This window comes from Elephantulus edwardii, unplaced genomic scaffold (assembly GCF_000299155.1).
Source record: "Elephantulus edwardii isolate Elephantulus edwardi_28Jun2011 unplaced genomic scaffold, EleEdw1.0 scaffold00015, whole genome shotgun sequence".
NCBI lineage: Eukaryota > Metazoa > Chordata > Mammalia > Macroscelidea > Macroscelididae > Elephantulus > Elephantulus edwardii.
The window spans coordinates 21,477,242-21,504,333 of record NW_006399765.1 but is presented as its reverse complement, the minus strand read 5'-3'; the positions used below and the strand labels follow the sequence as shown (position 1 = coordinate 21,504,333).

General features: G+C 51.7%; 1 protein-coding gene across 1 annotated transcript in view; it reads left to right on the top strand.

Annotated features, from left to right (window-relative positions):
* Positions 1 to 20,213, top strand: part of PREX1 (phosphatidylinositol-3,4,5-trisphosphate-dependent Rac exchange factor 1) — a 211,849-nt gene extending 191,636 nt beyond the window's left edge. The window contains exons 27-42 of the mRNA XM_006881749.1: positions 477 to 753; positions 2,620 to 2,826; positions 4,772 to 4,860; positions 6,719 to 6,801; positions 6,934 to 7,024; positions 9,216 to 9,344; positions 10,639 to 10,680; positions 11,813 to 12,033; positions 13,694 to 13,793; positions 14,311 to 14,454; positions 14,553 to 14,667; positions 15,860 to 15,926; positions 16,469 to 16,641; positions 17,364 to 17,466; positions 17,660 to 17,727; positions 20,171 to 20,213. Of these exons, the coding sequence (XP_006881811.1) occupies positions 477 to 753; positions 2,620 to 2,826; positions 4,772 to 4,860; positions 6,719 to 6,801; positions 6,934 to 7,024; positions 9,216 to 9,344; positions 10,639 to 10,680; positions 11,813 to 12,033; positions 13,694 to 13,793; positions 14,311 to 14,454; positions 14,553 to 14,667; positions 15,860 to 15,926; positions 16,469 to 16,641; positions 17,364 to 17,466; positions 17,660 to 17,727; positions 20,171 to 20,213 (1,952 nt within the window). The remainder of the gene's footprint in view (positions 1 to 476; positions 754 to 2,619; positions 2,827 to 4,771; positions 4,861 to 6,718; positions 6,802 to 6,933; positions 7,025 to 9,215; positions 9,345 to 10,638; positions 10,681 to 11,812; positions 12,034 to 13,693; positions 13,794 to 14,310; positions 14,455 to 14,552; positions 14,668 to 15,859; positions 15,927 to 16,468; positions 16,642 to 17,363; positions 17,467 to 17,659; positions 17,728 to 20,170) is intronic.
* Positions 20,214 to 27,092: the final 6,879 nt, after the last annotated feature.

The following is a 27,092-nucleotide window of genomic DNA, read 5'->3' as shown; positions in this document are numbered from 1 at the left end:
AACCCACCCAGAGGTGTCTCAGACAAGAAGCCTGGTAATCCGGCTTCCAGAAGGCCTTGGCCTTGGCGCTCTGTGGAGCAGTTCTACTCAGTACACATGGGTTGCCTTTCAGACCCTACTAGGCAATGATGAGCAGTAGAACTCTTCAGAGCTCCAGGCTCCTTATATCTTTCTGGAGCACCATCTTCAGCATGTGGCTTTTATCCCCAAGGATGACTCATGGTCTGGTGAGGCTGCTGGAGTACCAGCCATCGTGCCTGTGTTCCAGGCAGGACAAAGAGTACAGATAGAGAAGAGTAAACTAGCACCACACTCTTAACTTTTTCTTTGAAGGGATGTGATAGAGTAAAAGAATAATTGAAAAAGGGCTACTTTGCTCTTTCATTGGAATTCCCAAGAGAGTTTGTGCATATTTGTTTAAGGGACTAGAGGGTGTGTGGGCTGTTTACAAGTGAGCGCCTCTGTCTCTGCTGTAGGCCACCTGAACCCCATGTCCTATACCCAGCACTGCATCACCACCATGGCCGCCCCGTCCTGGAAGTGCCTGCCTGCTACAGATGGAGACCCCCAAGGCCAGGGTCTCAGTGAGAGCAGCTTTGGGCTGGCCAATGGACCCTTCAGCCAGGAGGACCGAGGCCTGAGCTTCCTGCTGAAGCAGGAAGACCGTGAGATCCAGGATGCCTACCTGCAGCTCTTTACCAAACTGGACGTGGCCCTGAAGGAGATGAAGCAGTACGTCACCCAGATCAACAGGTGAGCCCTGGCACTGGGATATCGGGGGAGATGAGCTGGGCTTCCCAGTCTCTGCACTACTGGTGTCTTCAGCTGCACCAGTCCTCATTGTGGGGTGTCCTGTACATTGTAGGATATTTAGCAGCCAGTCTGAGCTTCTACCCACTCAGTGCCCTAGCGCCCCACCCCACACCCCACCATCAGTTGTGACAACCTGAAATTCCTCCACTGTTGTTAGGTGTCAGTGAGTTATTTCCATCCGGCAGTGACTGTGTATCCAGCAGAGCAAAACACTGCCTAGTCCTGAGCCATCCTCAGAATGCGGCTGGGCCCGAGCCCATTGTGGCAAACACTTTATCAGTCCATCTCCTCGAGGTTCTTCCTTTTTTTTATCGGCATGGGGTCTTGAGTGGTTCTTCAGTGTCTCCTGGGTGGTCAAATTGCCTAGTGATGAGAACCAGTGCTGTAATGAATTAATGGAGCTCGTCCGTGATCCAGAAATCTCAGCACTGGACCAATTGGCAGCATCAGGATGGATGGTGAAAAGATTGAGATTGTACACAGCTTTAGTCTGTTTGGCTCCACAATCAACACTCTTGGCACCAGCATCCAGGAAATTAAAAGACGTATTGCCATGGGAAAGTCTGCTGTTAGGGACCTCTCTAAAGTACTCAAGAGCAACGGTGTGTCTCTGGAGACAAAGGTGCATCTGGTACAGGCCATGGTCTTTGCAATCACTTGTTATGCATCAAAGAGCTGGACAGTGACCAAGGGGGATAGAAGGAGAATTGATGCTTTTGAGCTTTGGTGTTGGAGAAGAGTATTGAGGATACCATGGACTGCTAAGAGAACAAACAGATTCATCCTGGAGAGGGTTAAACCGGGCTACTCCTTGGAGGCAAGGATTCTGAGGCTTCATCTGACATACTTTGGTCATGTTGTAAGGAGGGACAGGTCCTTGGAGAGGGACATCATGCTTGGGAGGGTGGAGGGACAGCACAGGAGGGGAAGACCCTCTGTGAGGTGGATTGATTCAGTGACTGGGATAATCGGGATGGGAGTGTCGGAGACAGTGCGATTGGCACAGGATAGAGCAGAGTTTAGGGCTGTTGTACCTAAGGTCGCTATGAGTTGCAAGCGACTTGACGGCACATAACAACAACAACAGGCAGTGATCGTCAACAGAGGCTAAACTGTTTATTAGGTGAAAGGTTTGGGGAGAACTTTATAATGTCAGGATGCCCTGAGGGACCGCTGAGGCGATGCCCCGCAGCACACTGCCTACAGAGCATCCTTGAGAGTGGAAGTCAAGCCAGAACCTCGTCGAGGCTCAGGGTCTTACTGCCTGGCCATAGTGTGTGGACCTGGGTGAGGAGGCCACAGCGCGCGGAGCCAGGCGCTGCCAGCCGGATGTCAGGTGTTACTCCCTCACTCATTGTGAGAGCCTGAAGCATCTCTAGACGTTTATACCAAAAGTCGGGGAAAGGGGGACCATTCCCTGTTTAGATCAGAACTGTTGGCTTGGTGTGGGGTGGAGAGTCTTCAATGGCAAGCTTCACTTGGGACAGAAACTGCATTTGCAGAGGAGCGAGCAGGGTGATAACTGAAAGGTTGGCGGTTTAAGTTCCCTGGCCGGACGGGGAGTCCACTCTTCTAAAGATTTACAACCTCAGAAACCCGATGGGAGGTCGGTGTGAGTCGGAACCGACTGGACAGCAGTGGGTATGGTTTTGGGTGCAGGATGTTCGAGGAAAGGACGCAGGCATACACTGACCCCTCTCTGCTGGGCGTGCAGAACGCGGCCCAAAGCCGGGGCCTTCCCAGAGCCTCCACAGAGGTGGGGAAGCCACAGGCCTGTGACGACAACTGAGTCTCTGCTCCCCGCAGGCTGCTGTCCACCATCACGGAGCCCACCTCCGGGGGGTCCTGCGACCCACCCTCGGCCGAGGACCCCTCGTCCTCCCCACTGGTCAGCGAAGAGAGTGAGATGGACAGGGTGGACCACAGTGGCATCAAGAAGGTGTGCTTCAAGGTGTCTGAGGAGGATCAGGAGGACTCAGGCCATGACACCATGAGCTACCGCGACTCTTACAGGTGGGTGTCGAGTGCTGGATGTGAGTGGCCAGCTGGGTGGCGATGGCTGCTGACCCTGGCGGTGGACAGCATCAGTGGGCACTTAGCCGGGATCAGTGGAGGCAGGGCACTGTTGTGAAGTGGTGTGCTTTGGGGGTTGTCTAGGCTCCTCGAGTGCACCCCAGGATGCCTCCCTCAGCCCCCACCCCAGAGCTAACACTGCAGGACTCGTGTCCTTTTGCACACCGCCCATTGGCTTAGCTTTCACTCCCTACTCGCTCATGGAGCATCGTGGGGGAAACGTCCGGAATCCCTGGGGTGTGTGAAACGTCAGACATCTGGCTTCTGTCACAAACACCATTTATTTTTACTGATCCAAGAAGGAAAACAGATGTTTTTGTTTTACTTTTTTTTTTTAATGTTCTTCTAACTCAGAGAAGATCTGCTGTTTTTGTTCTGGTTATGTTCTTTAGAAAAAGGTCGGTCGGTTACCTGGATCAAGATTCAGTTACTGACAATAAATAACGTACGTCAGTGTAATTCCCTTCCTCAGAGGCCGTGTGACGTGTGGTGGTGGTTAAAGCAGAGTCGTGGGGGGAGCCTCAACTTCGTGGGGCAAAATACAGAACGAATAGCATTTGGCAGGAGGATCAGGAGTCTCTGCTCTTACCGTTTCCAAGGGAGCTGAGTGGCCGGTGTTTTCTGACTTCGGGCAGGTGTGGAACAAGCTGCCCTGGCTGACCTCGGGCTGGGTTCTTGGAGCCTGTGCCCATAGTCCAAACTTTCTCATCTTTGGGTTTCTAGGTTGACGTTTTAAAAAAAATAATTTTATATTTGTTTGCTTACTAAGTTCGTCTACATTGTGTTTTACATTACTTCTTTATTCACATTGTATTTCATATTATCATTCCCATTCATTATGTTTATAAAAGTAATTACCATTGGTCTATGGCCACCCTGTCTTTTCAGGTCCTTGCTGGATCTTTTCTGTTTCCATCACCCCTCCATCCACCCACCAAACTGTGCAACCCTGTGATTTCGCTCCTAGCTGCCCTCACCCCTCTGCTCCTACTCCTATCTCCCTGTGTCCCCATACATGTTTTACTAGTTAGCCTTCTGTTTATATAATAATGGTCTTATGCAGTATTTGTCCTTATGTGACTGAGAGTTCACTCAGCAGAAGGTTCTTCAGTCTCTTCCAGGTTAGGTAATATTTTTCAAAATTGTTTCCTCTGTTTGCTACATAGTATTCCATTAGGTGAATGGACCACATTTCCCCAATCCATTCAGTTGTGGTTGAACATCTGGGCTATTTTCATGTCCTTGTGTTGGTGAATAACACTGCTATGAACATTGGTGTACAAATCTCTATTTGTATCTCAGTTTTAATTTCCTTGGAATATATTCTTAGCAGTGGAATAGCTGGGTCATACGGAGTTTCTGTGTTCAGCTTTTTGAGGAAATGCCAAACTGCCTTCCAGAGTGGTTGTACCATTTTACATCCCCCAAGCAGACATTTTTGGGTCCTTCAATATTTGCGTTCATTGCCAAAAAGACTGAATGAGAAAATTCGAGGATTGTACCTTTTAACTCCTCAGTGTCTTCTGAGCTCCTGGGACACCAGCTCAGGAAATCCAGTCCTTGTGCTTGTGATGTGGCCAGCAGGCTGGGGAGGGACACGCGGAGGTGTGTCTTCAAGGGTGACGTGTGCAGATGTGTCAGGGACCAGGCTGTCCTTGGAGAGGGTCATTGTTCTCAGGGCTGTCAGGGACACCTGGCCCAGTAATAACCCGAATGGGCGTGGTTCCTGTTCTCACCTGGTCTTTCCCTGTGTCAAGCAGTGGTGGTCAGTCCTCTGGGGCGCTTGTCACTCCAGGGGCCAGGGTTTCGTCTGTGATTCCCAGGCTCTGGGAGCAGGGGCAGTGAGCCAGAGGGTAACTCTCCCCTTCTCTCCACCCCTCTGCAGTGAGTGTAACAGTAACCGGGACTCCGTCCTTTCCTACACCAGCGTGCGAAGTAACAGCTCCTACCTGGGCAGCGATGAAATGGGGTCTGGTGAGTGCGTGGTGCATGCTCAGGGCGGAGGGGCCCACACTCTGGTGGGGTTCTGATTTTCTTTTCCAAGGGGGCTTTCTTTGGTAGCCTAGTGGTAAGAAGTTGCACTGCCAACCCTTGGGTACTTGATTTGAATACAGCAGCTGCTCGATGGGAGAAAGGTGGGCCTTCTCCTTTCATGCAGTTTACAGCCTCACAAACGTGCTGGAGGATCAGCAGTGAGTTGGTTCCAGCTCAGCGTATTTGACTGTAGTTAGTTAGGTGGTATTGTGTCACCTTTCATAGTATATGACTCCTTTCATCCTCTAAAATGATCCAGTCCTTTCCGAGTTCACAAATCCTTCTATTCACGGGAGCGCAGACATTTATTGAGCATCTCCTATGGGCCAGGCCATGCACTTGGCTCTGGGAGGGCGGCTATGATCACAGGGAGCACAGCTTCCCACTGTCACAGAGGTGATGTGCCTCAGGAATGTTGTAGGTGGTCATCTTTACAGAGGGGATGGCCGTGTCTTTCTCCAGCTGGTGGCCAGTGGATTTGAACCACTGAGTGCTTCCCCACTGAGCCATCAGGGCTCCTCCCGTAAAGATTTATGACGTTGTTCTGAGGTGCTGTGGAGTCAGCTAGCACACCTAGCGGCCCTGTGGACGACCGATCTGACTCTGCCCTGTCCTCTGCCATTTTTTCTTTCCTTCATTCTTGAGTCTGCTGCCGTAGCCACTGAGTCAGTCCATCGTGTTAATTATCTCGCTTCCTTTTTGGTGACCCCCACTTTTCTGAGCATGATGTCCTTTTCCAAGGACTAGTCCCTGCTAACAACATCCAGTGGGGCAGATGCACGTCATAGTACAGGGCCACCATGGGTTGGAATCTAGTAACTAACTGTGTTCTTTGTCTTTTCTATGTACTTGACAGTTTGCAAAGCCTGAAATTTGTTTTACTTTGTTTTATTCTTTATTGTTGTCCTATTTTAGCTTTTTCCTTGTTGCAGCCTTTTAAAAAAAGAGAATTTACTTAATTTGCTTTGTGACCAGGCCACCCACCCCCGTGGCTCGTTATTTAGAAGGGAGCCTCCCCGTTCCCAGGCTGCCACCATGGCTGTGTGTCCCTGCAGACGGGGCCTGCACGTAACCATTCCATTTGAGCTGTACCTCAATTTAACACAAGAATAAGAGGCGGAGTGTAGATCGAGGATCAAGGGATCTTATGGCACGTTAGCTAAATGTTTCATCATGTGTAAGATACGCTGCTTAAAAAACCTGTCGGGGGTGGGGGTTTGAGAAGGAGCTTAAAAGAGGTGGCTGATTAGGTGGGAAAAGCTAGAGGTGACCCAGGGGGCTTGGGGCGCTCTTTCTCCATCTCCTTGTTTGCAGAACCAGCGACCCTGTCAAGTTGTGTCATACTCTGGAACCTGTTTCCCAGTTTGCAGATGATGAAACAGAAGCTTAGAGAAGTCAGGCGATTTGCTCTGGGACACACAGCCGGGCCCTGTGTGTTCGGCGTGGCTCTGAATCGCATCTGGATTTTGAGCTGCTGTAGCTGCATTTTTCTCTTTGGGGAAGAGGCTGGAAAGGTGTAAGGTGGAGCAGGAGTCATAGATTGTCCGAAAGTCTGAATGAGACGTTACAGGACATTTGCCCATGGTGGTCAAAATGTAATCTTAGGGGGGAACTTCATTTTATGGGTGCAGAATGGAGAAGTAAATGACGTAATTGGGTGAGACAGATGACACAGCCAGCTCGGCGTTTATGTTCTTGGTCTCTGAGGGGCTGATGGGTGGGTCCTTCCCAGCCTTTGGGGCGTATGCGTGTTTAAGTGTCCTGGCTGACTGGGTACTTGCTGTTTTCCTTTTGCCAGGGGATGAGCTGCCCTGTGACATGCGGATCCCGTCGGACAAACAGGACAAGCTTCACGGTTGCCTGGAGCATCTCTTTAACCAGGTGGGGCCTCTGGCGAGAACCAAACTCAGGACCCAGGGGCCTCCAGGGAGCAGGAGCGTCACGGTGGGGCCCAGCTTCCTCGGTCTGCAGGGTCGTGGGGGACACACTCACCAGAGTGCTTTGCCCCCTTAGGTGGACTCCATCAACGCGCTCCTCAAGGGGCCAGTCATGAACAGGGCTTTTGAAGAGACCAAGCACTTCCCCATGGACCACAGCTTGCAAGGTGAGCTGACAGGAGGCTCAGGCAGGGCCAGGAGAGGTGCCAGCGCCCTGTAGGGAGATGGCCCGAGCTGGGTCCCCTCCTGCCCTGTGGCTGTGGGCTCGTCCAGGCACCAGCAGACTTCATTGAGCCTGTGGGTTATGTCTGTCCCCATGGGTTGTGTCTGTGTGGTCTGTGAGCTAAGAATGTTCTTTAACATTTTTAAAGAGCTGTAAAAAAAAAAATCTCACAAAAATCAAAGACTGTGTCTCAGAGCCCAGATGCTCTGGGAAAGCTGCAATATTCACCCTCCGGTTTTTTAACTTCATAAAAGTTAGCCAGGCCCGGGCTGGTCTCTGAACCCTGCCGGGCTTCTTTTTTCACATTGGCAGCATGAGGGGGAGGGCTGCTCATGGCCCCTCCGTGTTCACAGCCACATCCGCTGTCTCTGTTTGCGTCCTTGCAGGTTTTCTAAAACATTTTCGTTTACTGCCTGCATTATAACTGCCATTGCATTATTAATAAAAGGAATCTCCTTCTTAAAAATTAACTTTAAAAGGAAATTTTAAAGCATTTTATACACACACACGCCCCAACACACACACACACACGGGGATTCATACACACACACATACACATACGGGAATCCAGTTTAACATGCTATCATAAATCCAATAGAAACAAGAAATGTCATTTCCCTCTGGCTAGACATTTTCTCTACCCAGGAGTTCCTTGTTCAAGAAAGAAATTTATGAGTTAAATGTTAACTGACCTGCCAGCAAGCACCAAATTGAGATTTGCTTCTTGAAATGTTTAGGAGAGAAAAAGAATTTGAATTTTTTAAAATGTTCTCTCTCTCATCTACTTTTCTTTCCACTTAATCTATCTTCTCCTGTCTCCCCATCCATCTACCCATCCATCCATCCATCCGTCTGTCTCTCCCTCTATCCATCTTCCATATTTCCATCCATCCATCCATCCATCCATCCATCCATCCATCCATCCATCCATCCATCCATCCATCCATCCATCTGTTTTATCTGTCCATACATCTATCTAACCATCTATTCATGCATCTTTCCATCCAACCAATTGTCTAGCCATCCGTCCATCCATCCGTCCATCCATCCATCCATCCATCCATCCATCCACCCACCCACCCATTTACCAGTCAGCTGTTTGTTGTTAAGTGCCTCCAAGTTAGTTCATAGTGACCTTGTGTACAAGAGAGAGAAACCCTGTACAGTCCTTGTCGTCCTCACAAACTGTGCTGTGCTTAAGCTTATTTACCCACAGTCATTTTCACTCATTCCTTCTGCCTCCCCATCCACCCATCCGTCCGTCCGTCCGTCCATCCATCCATCCATCCATCCATCCAAACAGCCAGTAAATAGTTCCCTTCTATTTTCTAAGAACTACTCGTACCAGGCCTTATACTGAGGTCCCTAAAGAGAACTTGGCATTACTCTGGCCTCAGGGAGTTCCCAGTGAGTACAGAAGTTAATAAAGCAGCAAACAGTTGTTCTTCAGTGAAAACGGGAGGAGAGGAGAAGATGGGGTGTTCTGGACCAGGGGCTCCCAGGAAGTCTCAGCAGCAGCTTTAAGGAGTGGACCTCAAAAGGCCCATCACCTTTTAACCTCAGCAACAGCAAACCAGGAGGAACCAAGCCCACAAGGATCTTAGAAGCCGAGGCTTCTGTCTGGTTTAGAATGACTCTGCTGGGGCCACATTCAGGTCCCAGATTTGTCACTGGCCAGGTGAGTGACTTTAGAAAAACACTTTCCCTCTCTGTGCTTTGGCACAGGAAAGGTTAAAGTAGGCTGCAGTGCACGTGCCAGCTCAATTCATTGTAGGTACAAGGAGGTAATACCCACGAAACATATGCCTGTATGATTTAGAAGAAAAGAATGCTGTGCTTGATTAATGATGCCTGACAGGATTGGTTACCCTTGTAGGGCATCATGATCTCAGGGTAGCTGGAAGGAGCATTGAGCTTGACTGGTGATGTCTGCCACGAGTATGGACTATGAAGCAGGAGTATGTGTATCACATATTTTTTCCTCCATGAATCAATTAATATTCAAGAGTCCTGCAAGTGCTCTTGATCTCAGAGGCTGAGCTTTGGAGTGTGGTGATGTGACATAAACTTTTGTGCCATCTTTTTCCCCAGACTTCTTTTCCTTCCTTGACTCTCATATCACTTTTATGTCCTAGAATTTAAACAGAAAGAAGAGTGTACAATTCGTGGGCGGAGCTTAATCCAGATCAGCATCCAGGAAGACCCCTGGAACCTCCCCAATTCCATCAAGACCTTGGTGGACAACATTCAGAAATATGTGGAAGGTCAGTCTGCCTGGAAAGGATATAAAGAGAGAGAGAGAGAGAATGAGAGAATATGAGAGAGAGAGAGAGAGAGAGAGAGAGAGAGAGAGAGAGAGTTTATGGGCTAGAATTCTTAATGTGAAAGGAACCAGAACATCTGTTTCCACACTCCCTATCTCCCCGGACTTCGCAGGTCACTCCAGTCCCCATCACTTCCTGCAGCCTGGTGTCTGCTTCATACATCTTTTATTACCTTGTCCCTTGTCATCCTTTGAGTTTGGAGTGCTGGGTTTGAAAAGCTCCCAGCCAGGAGACATTTGCCTCCAGAAGTTGGAAGTCCAGGAACTCTGCAACTCTCCCCAGGGGAATAGCCTTTGGGTTGGAAGTCATTGTCACCTTGGCACTGTCCTATTTTCTAGGACTTTATTTGGTCAGGGGCATCCACTCTAGAGCCAGACTGCCAGGGTTTGAGTCCCAGCTCTGCCACTTACTGGCTGTGTGATCTTGTCACATTTTTTGGCGTCATTGTGCCTTGATTTCTTCATCTGTTAGATGAATCTATTGTCCTACCTCTCTTAAGTGTTATTGTGAGGATTAAACGAAACAGTTCAAATAAAGGACTTAGTGTGAATGGTGTCTGGTGTATGGTCAGTCCTCAGTGTGTATATGCAGCTGCCACTGCTGTTGACACCACCTCCCAGCCCGTAGCCCTCTGTGCCTGTCCAGGACGTTTAAGTATCCAGAGAAGTCATATCCCAGGACTCTTTCAGATTCTTCTTTTAAACACCTTCTGGACCCAACAGCATCCTTCTCAAGGAAGGACCCAGTATGTTTGGCCTCTGGAAGGACTGAGCTTCTGTACACGTGTGTGGGGTAGTGCCTGTGTTGGACGCGTGTATGGACATGAATGTGCCTGTGAGTACATGTCTCTGAGTGTGTGTGTGTATGACTGTGTGTAGTTCTAAGGGGTATGTGTTGCTCCCTCTGCGTGTGTACATAGTCATGTGTGTTACCATGTGTGAACATGTGTTCACACGTGTGTGTCCGAAGTCTGAATAAGGGGTCCTGGTCCAGGAGTTAAAGGCGCTGGCTTTAGCCTCTGTTTGGTCCATGTAGAGTAAGTAATCTGGGTATAACACGTGGGGTCCAGTTCCACGAGTGTCATTCATCAGCCAGCATAAGCTTCTAGAGCACCGCTGTGTAACCCAGGGCCCCTCTGCAGAGGGGTCAGAGCCCTCATGCTGAGGGGACAGGAGCTGAGCTCCCCCCTCTGCCAGCCCCTCTCAGCCCATCCTCCTCCCCCCTCTCCTTCCAGACGGGAAGAACCAGCTGCTCCTGGCCTTGCTGAAGTGTACAGGTGAGTCCCACCTGGTGCAGGTGCCCAGGACGCCGTCCTGTAGAGTGCCACTCAGGACCATCAGCCCAGGGGACCTCGTCCCTGGCCATGTGGCCTCAAGGTTGAGGTCTTCCTGGCCCTTTGGGGAGGGACTTGAGGGGCAGGTGTACAAGCACAAGTCTCTGGAACCTCCAGGAACTAACCACTTGGGCCCCACTCCTCCTTTGCAATCTGGAAGGCAGGCCCCAGGCCCCTGAGGCTAGGACTCCTTTCTCTGGCCACTTGCCAGGCTCAGGTAGATCCTGACAACGGTCAGGGGTAGAGTATTGATGGTCGGGAAGGCTTCCCTGGAGATAGGAGCCCTGTGGTGCAGTGGGTAAGCAGTTTGAACCCATCAGCTCTTCCACTGGACATAGGTGTGGCAGTCTGCTTCCAGAAGGCTTCTGGCCCAGGAAGCCGCACGGGGCAGTTTGGGTCTCTCTTACGGGGCGTCTCTGTATTGGAACTGACTCAGTGACCCACAGCATTGATGCTGCCAGCAGCACCCTGAGGGTGAGCCTGAGGACTTTGAACCTGGCAGGCTGGGGAAGAGAGGAGGGATGAACTGAATTTGGGGGGGACCTTGAAGACTTTCCTGTCCTTCCCTTCTCAGTCTAGGGGAATGAAAGGGCGTTCGAGTTAAAAATTCATCTCACCAGAAGCCTGTTCACTAGAGCTAGTCACTGAAAAAGAACAATTTCTAACAGTTGGGACCTCTGAGTGACTAGACTGGCCAGTTCTTCAAACCAGTGTCAAGTGAAGGGATGGGGGGGAGGACAGACTTTCTCAAACTACAGAAAACTGTAAACTCATTTTCAAGACCTGGAGTTTGACCTCCAGCCGGCCAAGGCTGAGGTGTCCGACACAGAAGGGAAACGCTGAGGGCAGGGGGCTTGGGGAACGCCTTCAGAACATCCAGGCACAACTTGCTTATCCTTTTTAAAATAAGCAGGTGGGTCATGGAGAGAACTGAATTTTAGGCGAGTTTGCTTTTGGTGGATGGGATGGCAAGGGGATTAGTTCTGGCAAGGAGGCCCTTGATGGGTGGTCCTCGGAGGCTGGCTCTGGCCCGGGCGTGAGGGCTTCAGGGTGAGACCTCCACTTCTGCTTGCAGACGCCGAGCTGCAGCTGCGCAGGGACTCCGTCTTCTGCCAGGCCCTGGTGGCCGCCGTGTGCACCTTCTCCGAGCAGCTGCTGGCCGCCCTGAGCTACCGCTACAACAACAATGGCGAGTATGAGGAGAGCAGCCGCGACGCCAGCCGCAAGTGGCTGGAGCAGGTGGCAGCCACCGGCGTCCTGCTGCACTGCCAGTCGCTGCTGTCGCCGGCCACCGTGGTGAGCGAGGGCAGAGGATGAAGACCCCACTGACGCACTGGGGGTGGGGGGTTGTGGCACCGAGGACAGCTTGCCTCTCCCTCGGGCTCCTCTCACTCGTGTGTCATTCATCCTGCTGCGGTTTATTGAGCACCTACTGTGTACCTTTGTTCAAGGCACTGGGATCCCACAGTGAACGAGAGTGTCCCCAGAGCCAGGAACCTTCGATCCTAGTTGAGAGAGAAAAACCTAAACAACTCAATAATGAGATGTAGGACATAAACTAAGGAGCCCAGGTGACAGCAACGGCAGATCCCTCGGCCACTAACCCCGGAGTCGACGGTTCACGTTCACCAGCAGCTCCGTGAGAGAAAGATGTGGCAGTCGGCTTTTGTAAAGATTTACAGCCTTGGCAACTACAGCTTTCCAAGGACAGATAAAGGCTCAGTAGGAGCTGGAATTGACAGCAGGGAGTTGGGTTTTGATCCATCACATGAACCAGTAGTTCACAGTCAGGGGCAGGTTCCCCCTCCGCCCACCCCAAGTCACTTCACAATGTCTGGGAATAATTTTGATGGTCACCATGAAAGTGAAGTGTATTGACAGCTCAGGGGTGAGGCCAAGGTTGCTGGTAAACATCCTGTAATGCTCAGGACAGCCCCCCAACCAAGATTAATCCAGTCCCAGATGCCAGCGGTGCCGAGGCTGAGAAACTCAGTGTGTAGTGAGAGGTTACGGGGAGTAATGAAGAAAAGAAGGGCCGAGAAGGCCTGGGATGGGGGGGTTCGACGGTTAGATGAGGTGGCCAGTGAAGTCCTCCTGAGAAGGGGACATCTGACCTAAGACTTAAAAGGAAGGGAGGGAGGGAGCCAGCAGGACACTGGGGGAGGGGCCTTGCTGGCTGGAGGAGAGCAGGTGCAAAGGCCCTGAGGCAGAAGTATGTGTGTGATATTCGTGAACAGTGTGGCAGGGACAGAACGAGAAGGGGAAATGAGGCGAAAAGGACCCGAGTATTACTGGGTCAGAGCGTGGGGGCCCTCCCAGGCCATGGGAGACTGTGACTGTTACTCTGAGGGGTGGGAGTCTCAGGAGGGCTGGGAGGGGCAGAGGAGCGTGATCTGAGTTGACAGCTTAAGGACCTGCCATGGGTGCTGGGTGAGGAGGAGACTGGTGAGGACCTTGGTAATGTCCCCGGAAGAACTCCCATTTAGTCCTGGGAGCCCCTCCCCGCCCACATGTCAAAGGTGTGAAAACTGAGGCTCTGGGAGCCAGGATTCGAACCCTGGGCGTCCAGCTGGAATACCTTTCTCTTGGTCAGACTTGCTCGTGTCCTGGTTTCTCCCTGACCGTCCGGCTCAGGGCTCAGAGTCAGGCATGTCTCTGCTGACTTGGGAGGGTTGAGCCACCGTCTCAGCATTTTGAGGGGGCCAAGATCTAGACCCAAGATCCAGTAGAAATAGAGGATCTGGGGCATTTGCTTGTCTGTGCCCATTCCCTGGCCCTGCCCGCCGTCCTGCAGCCACCAGTGCTGTCCAGTGCCTTGGGCGCCCTCTGCTGACTGATGCTGAACAGTGGCGCTCCACACAGGCAGAGCACGCACCCCACCTTCTACCCCTTCTCAAATGAGAACCTCACCGAGGGGTGACATCTGAGGCCCCTCTGCCCTGTCGTCTCCCTGCAGAAGGAGGAACGGACCATGCTGGAGGACCTCTGGGTGACCTTGTCAGAGCTGGACAACGTCACATTCTCCTTCAAACAGCTGGATGAGAACTACGTGGCCAGTGAGTGCTTCCTCCCTTCCTCAAGGGGTGGGAGAGTCCACTCAGAGACCACCCTGCTCTTCTCTCCTGCCTACAGCCCAGCTGCTAGCCAAAGGCAGGAGGTTCAAATCCACCTGCTTCTCCTCAGGAGAAAGATAGTCATGTGCAATTTACAGCCTTTGAAATCCCCTGGAGGGTCAGTTATGAGTCAGGTCCGACTAGATGGCACATTACAAAACTCAGATCCGAGCTGGAGGACGAGGGCTGAGGCTCTGCCTTCAGGATGAGAAGGCCGGGTTGAAGCCGTCCGTCTGGGTTGGGCAGACACGGATGTGTTAGGTTGCCTTCCTGAGGGTGACAGTGAAGGAACCAACAGGAGGTGAGGCCGCCCCTGAGGTATGGGAGAACGAGGTCTGAAGCCTTACCTCTGGGGTGGCGAGAACAGGGAAGCCCCTGGAAGGGTATCCGGTGCTGCCCCAGTTAAGGAGATCAGGGCTCCCTCTGTGTAGAGAGCTCAGCCTGCCTTCTCTGCCCACAGACACCAATGTCTTCTACCACATTGAGGGCAGCCGGCAGGCGCTGAAGGTCATCTTCTACCTCGACAGCTACCACTTCTCCAAGCTGCCCTCCCGCCTGGAGAGTGGGGCCAGCCTGAGGCTGCACACCGTGCTCTTCACGAAAGGTGAGCCCTGAGGGTGGTGCGGTGCCCAGGGGCCAGTCGGCCAGCTGTGGACACTCCAGGACTGGGACACACACACCCTGTGACTCTCCCCTTAACAGCTCTGGAGCATGTGGAGGTGCTGCCTCCTGCAGGCAGCCCGGGCCCTGAGGATTTGCAGCAGGAGATCAACGCTCAGTCCCTGGAGAAGGTGCAGCAGTATTACCGCAAACTCAGGTACCTGCCCTGTGTGCACTGGGTTGGAGTCGGAAAACCATGGAGAGTGGCTGAGTTTGCCAGCTTCTCCATCAGCCTGCATGGTGGGCCTTTCAGACCCATTCTACAGACGAGGAAACCTGGGCTTCGAACTGGTTCACTCTGGGTTGACCCCTTCTGAGATGTTGCATGTTCACCTCAGATAAACCGAGTCAAAATTCACGTAGTAACAAGATCCCCGTGGTGATTCTTAGGGAAATAGAAATCAGAAAATAGAAAAATGCTGCTTTAGTTTGTCAAGGAAACCATCCAGCTGTATTATTTAAACCTGCATCTTTGGGGGTCAGTCATAACCACTGATCTCCTCTATACCTTGTTGGGTTAAATATTTGAACTCTCACCTCCATGATTATCCTTTCTCTCCTTCCTTCATTCAACACCTGCTCACTGAGGCCTTTTGTGGACGAGGCTTGTTGAGGTTCTTCCATTCCTCTTCATGGAGCTTGTGCTCGTCAGCAGGAGTTGGTAAAATGTGGCCCATCCCTTTGTCTTTGTAAATAAAGTTTTATTGAAACACAGCCACAGTCACTCTTTCATGTAGATAGTGTCATTGGCTGTTTCCACACCGTTGTGACAGCTGAGCAGTGCTGACAGAGACCACCGTGGGGTGATGGGCCCACAAGGCCGAAAATATTTGAAGTTTGGCTGTTTACAGAAAAAGTTAATCACCCCCTTTCTAGAAGAGGGTGATAATAATGATTGCGGTCATGATGAGGATGAGGATGGTAATAATCAGTAGCCGGTAAATAAGAAGTTGACGTTTTGCTAGAAGTACCTGGAGAAGAATCAAGCAGGATGAGGGAATGGAGAGTGGAGGTGTGAGTGATCTTTTTTGGATTGGACAATCCAGGAAGGCTTCCCTGAGGAGGTAGCATTTCCTGTGTCCCCCATGGGACTGTTGGAGGAACAGGTGACTCTGGGTGGGGCAGCGTGTAAAATGCTCTGGACAATTTCCAGCAGGTTCGAGGGTCGCAGAGTCGGAACACTGGGTCTTGGGAAGCTGGGCGGGAAGCTGGCAGGGGTGGGTGTGTGTGTGTGTGTGTGTGTGGTGCCTTCAGCGTACTTTTCTCTCTCAGGGCATTTTACCTGGAATGGCAGGGGTGTGGGTGTGTGGGTGTGTGTGTGGTGCCTTCAGCATTCTTTTCTCTCTCAGGGCATTTTACCTGGAACGTTCTAACCTGCCCACAGACGCCAGCACCACGGCGGTGAAGATTGACCAGGTGTGCCCACCCATCCCCCACCCCGTGAAGTTGGACTAGGGGCTCTGGGAGTCAGGACTCAGCAGTCAGGGTTCAGACAGGACCCGGGATTTGACTGTTGTTTTGGAGTACTGACCCCAGGGCTGGGAGGCTCTTGAGAAAGTGGGGGAAGCAAGTCCTTGAGAATTTATAATCTGGCTGAGAAAATGCCACCAAGATATAGAAAGTTCCTGAAGAATCATTTTGTGTACCTACTTGTTGGTCAAAAGATAGCAGGGCAGGAAGGCTTGTTCTGAGAATATGCTGCATGAGCTGATGATGGTGGCTTTGGAGAAGGGCGCACTTGGGCAGGTGAATCAGATGGAAAGCTTAGTACTGGACTCTGTGCCGAGGTTGAATGCCAGCTTGCAGGGCAGTGGAGAACCGCAGATGGTGCTTGAGTAGAGCATGGAGGACAGCGTAGCTCCAGAGCCAGATGGAAGGAGATAACGTGGAGGTCGACTGGAAGGGGGCTGGGGGCGCAGCTCCTCCCGTCATGGTCTCTGGACACGTGTGTCCTGCAGCTCATCCGTCCCATCAACGCCCTGGACGAGCTTTGCCGCCTCATGAAGTCCCTCGTGCACCCCAAACCTGGTGCCGCCGGGAGCTTGGGCGCGGGCCTCATCCCCATCTCCTCTGAGCTCTGCTACCGCCTGGGGGCCTGCCAGATCGCCATGTGTGGCACGGGCATGCAGAGGTGAGCAGGGACCCCACGGGGGGACGGGGACGTGGGGCGAGCAGGCAGGGGTGGGTGCAGATTCTGAATCTGTCACTGGGCAGTGTCAGCTCTGGGAGGACTGGGGCCTCTGCTGACAAGTGACGGGATGTTTGTTCATTCATTCATTCATTCACTCAAACACTCAGTAAACATTGGCGGCGTGCTCTGAATACTGGGCTCTAGGGAAACCCCAGAGAACTGAAGGCAGAGGCCCCTGCTCTGGGCTCAGACAGCAAGACAGTAAAGGTTCAGCTCGGTGAGCTTGTGGGAGAGGAGAATGGGCAGGTCAAGGGAACAAGGTGGAACAGGGGAGGTGTTCAAGGGAGAAGGAACCCTGATGGGACAGCAGTTAAGTACTTGGCTGCTAACCAGAAGATGAGCAGTTCAAACCCACCAGCTGGTCGTTAGCAGAAAGATGAGGCCGTCAGTTTGGGTACTGATCAGTCTTAGGAACCCTGCAGGGCAGTTCTGCTCTGTCCTTCAGGGTCACTGTGAGCGAAACTGACTGCTTAGCAGTGAGTGTTTTATTGGGAGGGGAGGGGAGAGCGCCCAGGCCGAGGCCCTGTGGAAGGAGTGAGGCCTGGGACTGGGGAGAGGATGAGGACCCTGGGTCCTGGGGCTGTGACGCTGTGACATTGTGGATGAGTGGAATCACGGAGCCCCTGGAAGGCAGGGAGTGACCCCCGCTGTTCCTCCCACAGGAGCACTCTGAGCGTGTCCCTGGAGCAGGCCGCCGTCCTGGCACGGAGCCACGGGCTGCTGCCCAAATGCATCATGCAGGCCACAGACATCATGCGGAAGCAGGTGGGGGCTCTGGGGGGTCGCCCAGGCAGGGCTGGCTTGGGGCTGAGTGATGCCACACGTGGACTCTCAGGAAGGGCTGATGATGTCACCTCCAGGGGCCTTCGGCTCCCTCTCCCGTCTCTATGCCGACCGTGAGTGCTCTGAACATGAGCTGAGGCCAGCCTCTCTCAGCCTCACCGTCCTTTCTTTCTAGGGCCCCAGGGTGGAGATTCTGGCCAAAAACCTTCGAGTCAAGGATCAGATGCCCCAGGGTGCACCGCGGTGAGTGGCCAGTCCTCTCCTCATTATGGAGTCCCCACCTGGGTAGGGATGAACAGGACTGCATCTCCTGCCTCTTCCCAGATCTCTCCTAGGAAGATGAGACTGGCCCCTGCAGTCAGCCATCGGGCAGTGACTTGTGTGACCAGCCCTCACCCAGCTTGGCCCTCTGCTGCCTGCAGAGCCAGTCCCTTCTCTCATCTCTAGCATCTTCCCACTTGACTTTAAAACCTTCTAATTGTCTTAAAAGGAGCCCTGGTGGCATAGAGCATTACATGTCAGACTGCTAACCCAAAGGTAGGCTGTTTGAATCCATCAGAGCACCTCCTCCTGTTAACACTATGGCTCAGAAACCTGCGGGAGGGTCTCCATGACTCGGATTCAACTAGGTGATTTTTAGGGACCTAACGTGCTGCAGCCCCAACCCGGCTCCCATGTTAACGTTAGCTCCTTCAGTCTCTGTCCTCTGTCTGTCCCCATTGTCTGGTTTAATATCACAGCTGCTCACAATTTTTAGGTTTAACATTTTGTATCCAGGTAGTTGGACCCACCAGAAGTTGCAGAAGTAATCATGAGAGTCCCCGCGTGCCCCTCTCCCAGCTTCTCCCAAGGTCATGCCTTCTGTAACCCAGGTTACGTCAGCAAAGCCGGGAAGTGACCATTGTGCAGAGCTATGATCACACACAGACCTGCTTCATGTCTGACCAGTCCTTGTAGGTGCTCATCTCCCCACATGTCTTTTTAGTTTTTACACGGTCCTAACGCCAAACTCCTTAATAACCCATTTACTCCCAATAGTAAACCTTGATGCAAACCCTCCGAACCCTCCGCCCCATGCAGCCCTCAAGAAGACCAGGACAGTCCCCTCCCCAACCCAGGAGCTGCGTAGAAAAATCCCCAAGTTCTGCGGAGTACAACAAGCCAGGGCAGGTGGTGTCTGCTAGACCTGCGTGCGTGTGAAAAACACACTCACAATCATTGTGGTACAATCCCAAAGGCACACGGTTTGACTGCACCAGCTGCTCCACAGGGGAAGGATGGGTAATCTCCTCCCATGCGATTTACTGCCTCTGAAAACCCACTGGAGGGTCAGCTTTGGGTTAATTCCTACTTGATGGTACATCACAACCGTAACATATACAAAGATACAAAACACACATCAGTAAACACACACACGTGCACATCCATCTGTGCTTGTTAATGCCTCAGCCATCCGCTGCAAAGTAGTTCTTCTCAATGGGCAGGTGGGTGATTGAGGCACAGAGAAGTTAAGTGTCTTTCCTGTGGTTACACAGCTGCCAAGTGGCTGAGCTGGGATGTGAACTCAGGCAGTCGAGGCTTAGAGGCTGCTTCTGACTAACATTTGAGCCACGTTGCCTGTTTTACTCATCACTATGCTCATCATCCTGTTTGGTTCCCCTGTCTCTGGGGTGGCCATCCTCTCCCCCCCAAGTGCACATAGTGGGCTCTGCTTGAAGGAGCCTCCTTTGCTTGAAGCCGTCCTTGGCCCCTTTGAGCTCAGGGCATGCACTCCTAACCTTTCCGGTGTCGTCCGCAGACCAAGACTGTCCCCCAGCCCGTGTTGCATGGAAAAGTCTGAGATCTGTGGAGGGAAACAGGGGCAGACTCTCTGTCTAACTGACCTCCATTAGTGTGAAAAAGGAGGAGCTCTGGTGGCCCAGTAGTAAGGAGTTGAGCTGCCAACCCAAAGGCAAGTGGTTCGAATCCACAAGCTGTTCTGAGGGAACAGGATGGTCAGTCTCCACCTGCACATTTTACAGACTCTAGAAAATCCACTGGAAAACCAGCTGTGAACCAATCCCCCTCCAATGGCACGTAACAACAACAGCATGACAGATAGTCACCTACACACTCTGGTGACCTAGTGGTAAGAAGTTACACTGCCAAACCACAGTCAGGTGGTTCAAATCCACCAGCTGCCTAACAGCATGTGACAACACACACACAGACAAATAAATAACACACGTGTCTGTAAACACACGTGCACACCTGTGCTTTCTGATGTCTCCTCTGGTCATTCCTTAAGAAGCAGAAGAAAGGAGTTCCCAGGGCTGCCGTACCCAGGAAGGGGCTGGACAGCTGGGGAAGGTGTGGGCGGAGCAAGTTGCCCACCCTGTACCTTGTTGATGTGTCTTGGGAGACCCCATGTAGAACAGAACACAGGGGCTCCGTGGGGTTTCTGAGCTGTAATCTTTATAGGAGATTGACAGGTCTTTTTTCTGTGGTGCCACCTAGTGGGTTTGAACCACCAACCTCCTGATTACTAGCCACATGCAAAGCATTTGCGCCCCCAGGGTCCTGTATCTGTTCTTACCTGCCAAGTTATGTTTTCTGAGCCTGAATGAACCATTCAAATACAAGTGGAGAGAATAATAAGCGGGCCGGACCTGGCCAGCACCCCCTCACCCTCTGCTTCCATCCACAGGCTTTACCGCCTCTGCCAGCCGCCGGTGGACGGAGACCCCTGAGGCCAGGCTGCCCACGCTGGGCCGCGTCCTCTGGAGCTAGGGACAGAGGAAGATGGAGTGGCCTCACGGCCTCCTCAGGAGATGGCTGAAGCATCTGCTCCCCACCTCCGCAAGGACGGGTTTCTGTCTGACTCAGGGGGAGACCCCATTCAGCCCCCAGCTGTGCTCCCCACTTCACTGGAAGTCTGAGGGGTGCTGGTGCCCTAGAGCTGATGCGTGCAGCCAGGCTCTAGTTCCTGGCTCCAGTCTCCAGGTTTTGGGGTGAACCTGAGGGGCGCAGCAGCTGGACCCCCTGGAGATAAGGCTCTCTTGGGATGGCTGACCTGCACTTTTCTGAAGCCATTGGTTTCCCCTCACCACACATGTCCACATTCCAGGCCGCTTGGCCCCTCCGTTCTGCCTCCAGACTCCCTCCCACCCCAACCCCTGTACTAACCTGCTCAGAGACTCCGAAGAGCTGTGCCTTGCTGGTGGAGCCGGAGGGACGGGACACGCGACAGCCAGGCCGGCAGGAGTCTGCGCAGCCCCGGGCACAAGAATTGTTCCGACTTTATTTATGGGGCGTGCGATCACTCTGCTTCATTTGAGATTGTTTTCTTTTAGTGTCAAGATATTCCACCTCCAGGTTGTGGGATTATTATATATTTGCCATTTTAAATTTCAAAGAGAAAGATGTTATCTAACAGAGGACCAAAATAAGATAGTATTGATAACTTTTCCCATTTCTACTAAAAAAAAAAAGAAAAAAATTATTGACAATTCAAACAATGCCAGTATTTCATCTTTTTAAAATACTAGGGTCATAAGGTATTGCTTAGAGGGGTCAGCAGTCTTCTCACAGGCCCCAGCCTCTCGCCGGGTCACGTGATGATGAATTACTTTGCTTTCTTTGAAGGGCTGGTTGCAAGGGTTTGAGAGGTGATCGGGTCAGGGAGTCTGGCTGGGGTGGGAGGCCCTGGCTTCACCCAGACAGGGGTCTGTCACTTGGGCAGAAGGCAGCTCAGTGGAAAAAGTTCATGGGTGGCTTCTGTAATTTATTTTTTTTTTTAAATTTTTGGTGTTAGTGTCTCAGAGCCGGGCATTCAGGACTTCTCAGCCAGCTAGGGAGAGAGGAAGCCATGCTGCTTGTCTTCTAGGTGGTGGGCCCACATGGCAGTGTCCCCACCAGGGTCAGCACGCCTGCAGGGATGTGCCATAGCTGGGGAGGAAGGAGGGGTCTTGCCACCTCTGGTTGTTGAGTATGGTCCAGCAAGGGGCCAGCACTGGGGTCCAGGGGACCCCCTTCCCTCTTTTGCCACTGAGCACGGGATTGCAAAAAGCTTTTCTTGTCATTGTATGGACACATGTGGGCCATCCGGAGCTTAAGACTTGCCCCACTAAAGGGTGTGGAGTGACCTGAGGGCCAGGGCGCTGTGCACTGGTTTACTTTAAAATGTACATATCTTCCTTAAATCCATGATAGATTTTTTTATTATTATTAAAAGTCAGTTTATAATACAAAAAAGGCTTTGGTTTTCTTGATCTTTGCGTTGCATTGTTTGTGGTTGACGCTGGATGGGATGGGTTTGGGAGGCCCGAATGGAGATAAAAATTGGAATGAACTTGTACTTGGAAGGTCACATGGAGGACAGTACTGGTTGCGGAACACTGTGTGTCCTTAAGTCAGTGACCCCTGTGCCAGTGATGGTATCACTCTGTATATCAGTGTTTCCCTCTGTGAAATGGGGACAATACCACTTCTGTAGGTCCTGAGATCACCCGGCAGGTCTAGGTACTCAGGTGTCCAGCACAGGGACAATTTATATGTCATACTTAATTTCCTGTGGGATTCTGAGCTCCACTTCACGGGGATGTTAGGAAAAACTATTCTCTTAGCCCCCGACCTGTACCCCAGTGTGTTACAAGTGTCAAGGGGTCAGCGTGGGAGCAGAAACTGCCTTGTTTCCTGATCAGGGGATCTCTTGGTCATCTTCCTCCCTGACCTGCAAGACCCTTGAGTCTAGATCAGGGTTAAGAGCAAAATAAAACCCTGTGGTTGGACTTACTTCTCAGCCAGTCAGAATCAAGGCTAGCCACAGCTGGCCAATTGGAGCACAGCCGTCAGTAGATACCCTGTATGTCACAGGCTCTGTGCCTGCCTCGGCCTGGTAGGAAATGGCCCGGCTTTGCCCAGCCGGAGCTGTCTCTTGCCTCTCAGTCTCTGACATGTCTGTAGGGATGGAGGGGACAGCCTTGGTTTGAACAAGATGGGGAGGGGTCTCTGGCCTTGAGCAGGTTGAGTCCCTTCTCAGACCTGAACCTGCCAGGTCAGTGAGGAGAGTTGGAACTTTTAGGATTGACAACACAACATGCAGCGTGGGGGTACTGCTTCAAACAGTGGCCATTACAGGTGACAATGTCTCAAACCGGAGCGTGCAGGCTGAAGCTTGCGCCGAGGGGGTTGTGTACTGGTTTCCTCTTCTACTGTTTGTTTTTAAAATTGTGAATCAAACATATGTAAGAACCAGCAGATTTCACCCCCAGTTTCTGAGTCTGGATTTTCTGGGAAAAACCAGCTCTGGTTCTGTGGCCCACTCCCACCTGGTCACAGGTTAGCAGGTGCAGAGGTGTGGATGCTGCCAGTTCTCCAGTTCCCTGCAGCCCCCTGGACCCAGAACATGCGACCTGCAGACTCAGAGGTGGCCTGCCCCTTAAGTGCGGTCTCTCAGGGTCCAGCCCCTTAGCCCTGGGGTTACCATGGCAATGCCAGTCGAGAAAGAACTGGTGACAGGAGTTGCTATGTGGCCAGGGACACCACAAGGGGCAGGCAGCCCTCCAGCTGATGACAGACCTCCAAGGTGACATCCTGGTGCCTGTTGGTCCCAGCTTCCTCGTCTATTTCCTGATTTGCAAACGAAGCTGGTGCAGAGATGACCCTGGGTGTGATCAAGGATCACTCTGGAAGCCTGAGACAAAGGCATGGTGATTTGATCTCAGTTCAGCTCTGTCAATACTGTTCTTCCCACCAGTGAGAAGGACCTTAGAGCAGGAACCATGTCCATCCTGCGAACTGCAATTACATCTTCTAAAAACATTAACAAATACCAGATCTAGAAGCCAGAACCACCTATGTCTGCAGCCAGCCAAAGGACCTGTACTCACTTTATGCCACATCCCGGTTGTCCAGCATCTGGATTAGCTCAGTGACCCCCGGAGGCCCCCCCACCTCTCTTGGAGCCTCATTTTCCTCTTTTGAGAGAAGGACGTGATAACCACACCTGGCTGCATGTCTGGGCGACCAGAAGCTCCATTTCCAGGGGTAACTGCAGTGCCCCATCTGTCCAGCATGTGTCGCTGCGGACCGCACAGTGTTTGGAAGTCGGTCCCTCCGCCCAGGTGGGGCCACTCCTGCTCTAGACTCAAGACCAAAGACAAGGCTGGTTTGGGGCGTCCTTCTTTGGGACAGAGCTGGGGCAGAGGCACAACAGGCACAGGCCCCGCTCCTCTCTGGCTGGGCTCACCCTGGCTTGTTTGGTAAGAACCTTTTTCTCTTTTTCTTTATTTCCTTCATCATTTTGTCTCTTTTCACTATGTCTTTGAGTCCATTTTTCTTTTGTTCTTACTTGCTTTTTGTTTTCTCCTCTCTGTTTTCCCTCCCTTTCTCTTTCTACGAGAAGGACCTTTGTAAATCTCAAAGCGCACTGCTTATGAAGAAATGATCTGGACCATGCTCCCCAATTCTCTCCCTGGGAACCCCAAGGCCGCCAGGACGCGCATGGACACATTTTGCCACCAGGTGGCGCTGTGGGGCAAGCTGTGCTAGCCGAGATGCTGTCCCCGGCCCACGTGTCCTGGGGCTCACTCTATCCTGAGAGATCAAGGGCTTTGTAGGGAGTAAAGCACAAAGTCCACCAGATGGTTGTTTTCCTCTGAGTACTGGCAATGAGAACCCTCTCCCCTCACCTTATTTTCTTTTTTATTACTGCCTTGATCCATCAATTACTCCCTTGCTGAGTCTTCCATTTGTTCCCAGGGTCACTGTCTCCTGCACTGACTACATGAGGCTAGAGTTCTTGTCCGTCTTATTCACAAACGGGCCCCCAGACTATCGCAGTGAAGATAGTCGGGAAGAGCCTTCTAGTGGCCTCCCCTGGGCTCCTAGTAAGTCTTCCCTCTGGTCGTGGATGAAAGATGCCATAGGTAAGGTGCTATCAACATCAGTGCTGAGATGCACACACCCTAGGTGGTGCAAATGGTTTGCAGTTGGCTATTAACTGCAAGGTTGGTGCTTTGATCCCCTCACAGTGCCATGGAAGAAAGACCTGGTAATCTGCTTTTGTAAAGATTATAGTGAAGAAACCTCTATGGGGCAGGTCTGCTCATGGGTTCTCCCAGAGAATGAACCTAATGGCAACAGGTTTGGTTTTGGTTTACTTGAAAAAGCTAGATGGCAGTCCTGGGTTGACCTGTGTCCCCACTAAGTCTGTGTAGGTAATGATGTGGTGTGGAAGTCCTGCCACCATCCCCCATGATCTGATGAGTCAGGCAGCTGTTAAAGGATAAAGGGTGGGACGTATCACCCTTGATCTCACCACAGCCTTGATTCACGTATGGGATGTTTCCCCAGGGTATGGTCTGTTAGGCCTATCATCACATGAGAAACAAAAGAGGAGATGAAACCAAGACAGAAAGGGGCCTCAATATTGTCAAGAAAGAATCACTGAAAAAAAAAAAGAATCACCAGAAGTAGAGCGTGTCCTTTGGACCTAGGAAGTTCCTCAACACAAAGATAGACCAGGGCACCTGGGGCGCTTCAAAGAATGGCAGGCCCCCAGGTGCTGAGATACGAATCTTCCTTCAGAAGCAAAAAAAGAGAATGTCTTCTCCAGAGCCAGCACCCCGACTTGATACTTCAAGGCTCCTAAACTGTCAAAGAAGATATTTCTGTTCGTGAAATCAATCCCCTTGTGGTAGATATCCCTGTTACAGCAGTGCTGGGTAGCCAACAAAGTGGTCTTAACTGCCAGTGAGATAGTGTATAGGAATGGAAATGAGAACTATGTTAATAAATGTCCAGAGACAGCCTCTCTGGGGCAAACCAGCAGAAACCAGCAGGAGGAGCAATCCATGGATACTATTTCCAGGAAGAAGAAACAGCAGGTGCAAAGGTCCTGGGGTAGTAATTTGCCTGCTGAGTTTCAGGAGTGAGAAAAGCACATGAGGTCAGAGAGAGTGGGGACCAGGACACTTTGCTGATTTTCGATTTTATTTGAGCACCAGGAATCAATGAGCAGCTTCTAAGTAATGACAATTTATTTGTCTCCTCTGTAAACCAATGATCTCAGCTCCTTGCTCACCCTGCCTATCATTTGAGTGCATTTAAAAATGTGCTGAGAGCCCTCCTCAGAGCACAAGTGTTATTATCACATTTTTATTTCTGTAATAATGTTGTGCTTTTTCTATTGTGTTTGATGAAATGTGTGGTATTATGATGACATATAATTATAATTCTGTTTCCTGAAGCAGCTTCCCATACAAACTCCCAGGCAAGTTCCCAAAGGTTCTGGAAACAAGAGACTCTGTTAACAGGGCGATTTCAGATACAGGAATATGAGAAGAGGAGAGAAATTCTGCTGAAACAGTGGGACCCCAGCTAGATGACACTGAGAGGCTGAAGATGAGGTGACTCTGTCCCTGGAGGTGAGAATAACAAGAGATGACCCTGTTCCAAGAGCTTGGTACATCCCACCCAAACTTTGTCAGTGATTTAAGGGGACATTATCCTTGTTCAAGGAAGAGCAGAGCAGACTCTCATGCTTGGATTCCATGCTGATGAGCTGCAATGCTGACATTCGGGTCACCTCCCCACAGCCCACTCTTTCTGCATCTAGCCAACACCTGACTTTTGTCTCTGTGGTCATGTGCTCAGCTGAGAGCTGAACAGGCTGCCAACACCACCAACAACACTGGTAAGCAACCTTCATGGGCACCCAGAGCGCCCAGTTAGAGCCGTGTGCGTTTGGCCAAAGGCTCTGCTCTCATAGTCTTAGAATTTTTTCCTCACTCTTGAACATGGGACTCCACATGTTAATTCTGCATTTTAGGATGGAAAAGATAAAGAAAGCAGCCCTGAACAGAGGGATCTAATCCTTTTGTCTGTGATTGGTGGACATTGACCAACTTCTGACCAATGAGGAACAGGGGCGTTCTCTGGGGATTCTGGGAAAAATCTTTTTCCCCTTGAGGGATATCACTTTGTCCTCATGCTTCATGCTGTCCTGTGCTGGCGTGTGCCCAGTTGTCCCCGCTTTGACCACTGCCACTCCAGCGCAAGCCACCACCGTCTTGTGCCTAGACTATCCTGGTCTTTCCCCCTGGTCTCCCTGCTTCCTCCCTAACCTCCTGTCTGCAGCCAGAAGGATTCTGTTGGATCCAAGGCAGATCATACCCTTTCTCAGATCTCTCCAGGGACTCCTTATTTCCCTGAGAGTGGACATCTGCTGATCCAACATCCCTGACAAGATGCCCCCCCTGCAGGCCCGCCCCCCGCACCTCATCAGTTCTGGTGCAGCCACGCTGGCCTTTGTCTCGTTTTTCACATTCACCAGGCAGCTCAGGTCTCTGCGCCTTTGCAACGGCTGTTCCATCTGCTGGGAATGCTCTTCCTCCAAGATCCCCATTGTCGCTCCTCCACATCCTGTGACTAAGACCAGGAGATGACCCCAACAGGGCACTTCCTGTGTGTGTGTTCACATGACACCCCCCACCCCAGCAGCATGTGGACCCGCCTGCCTCTGGAGAGACCAGGACCCCAGGATTAGAGGGGACTCCCCTGGAACGGAAGGTGTGTAAAGCGGGGCTTGAGGGCAGGCGCTGTCCCCACCTCGTGCTCAAACCCCA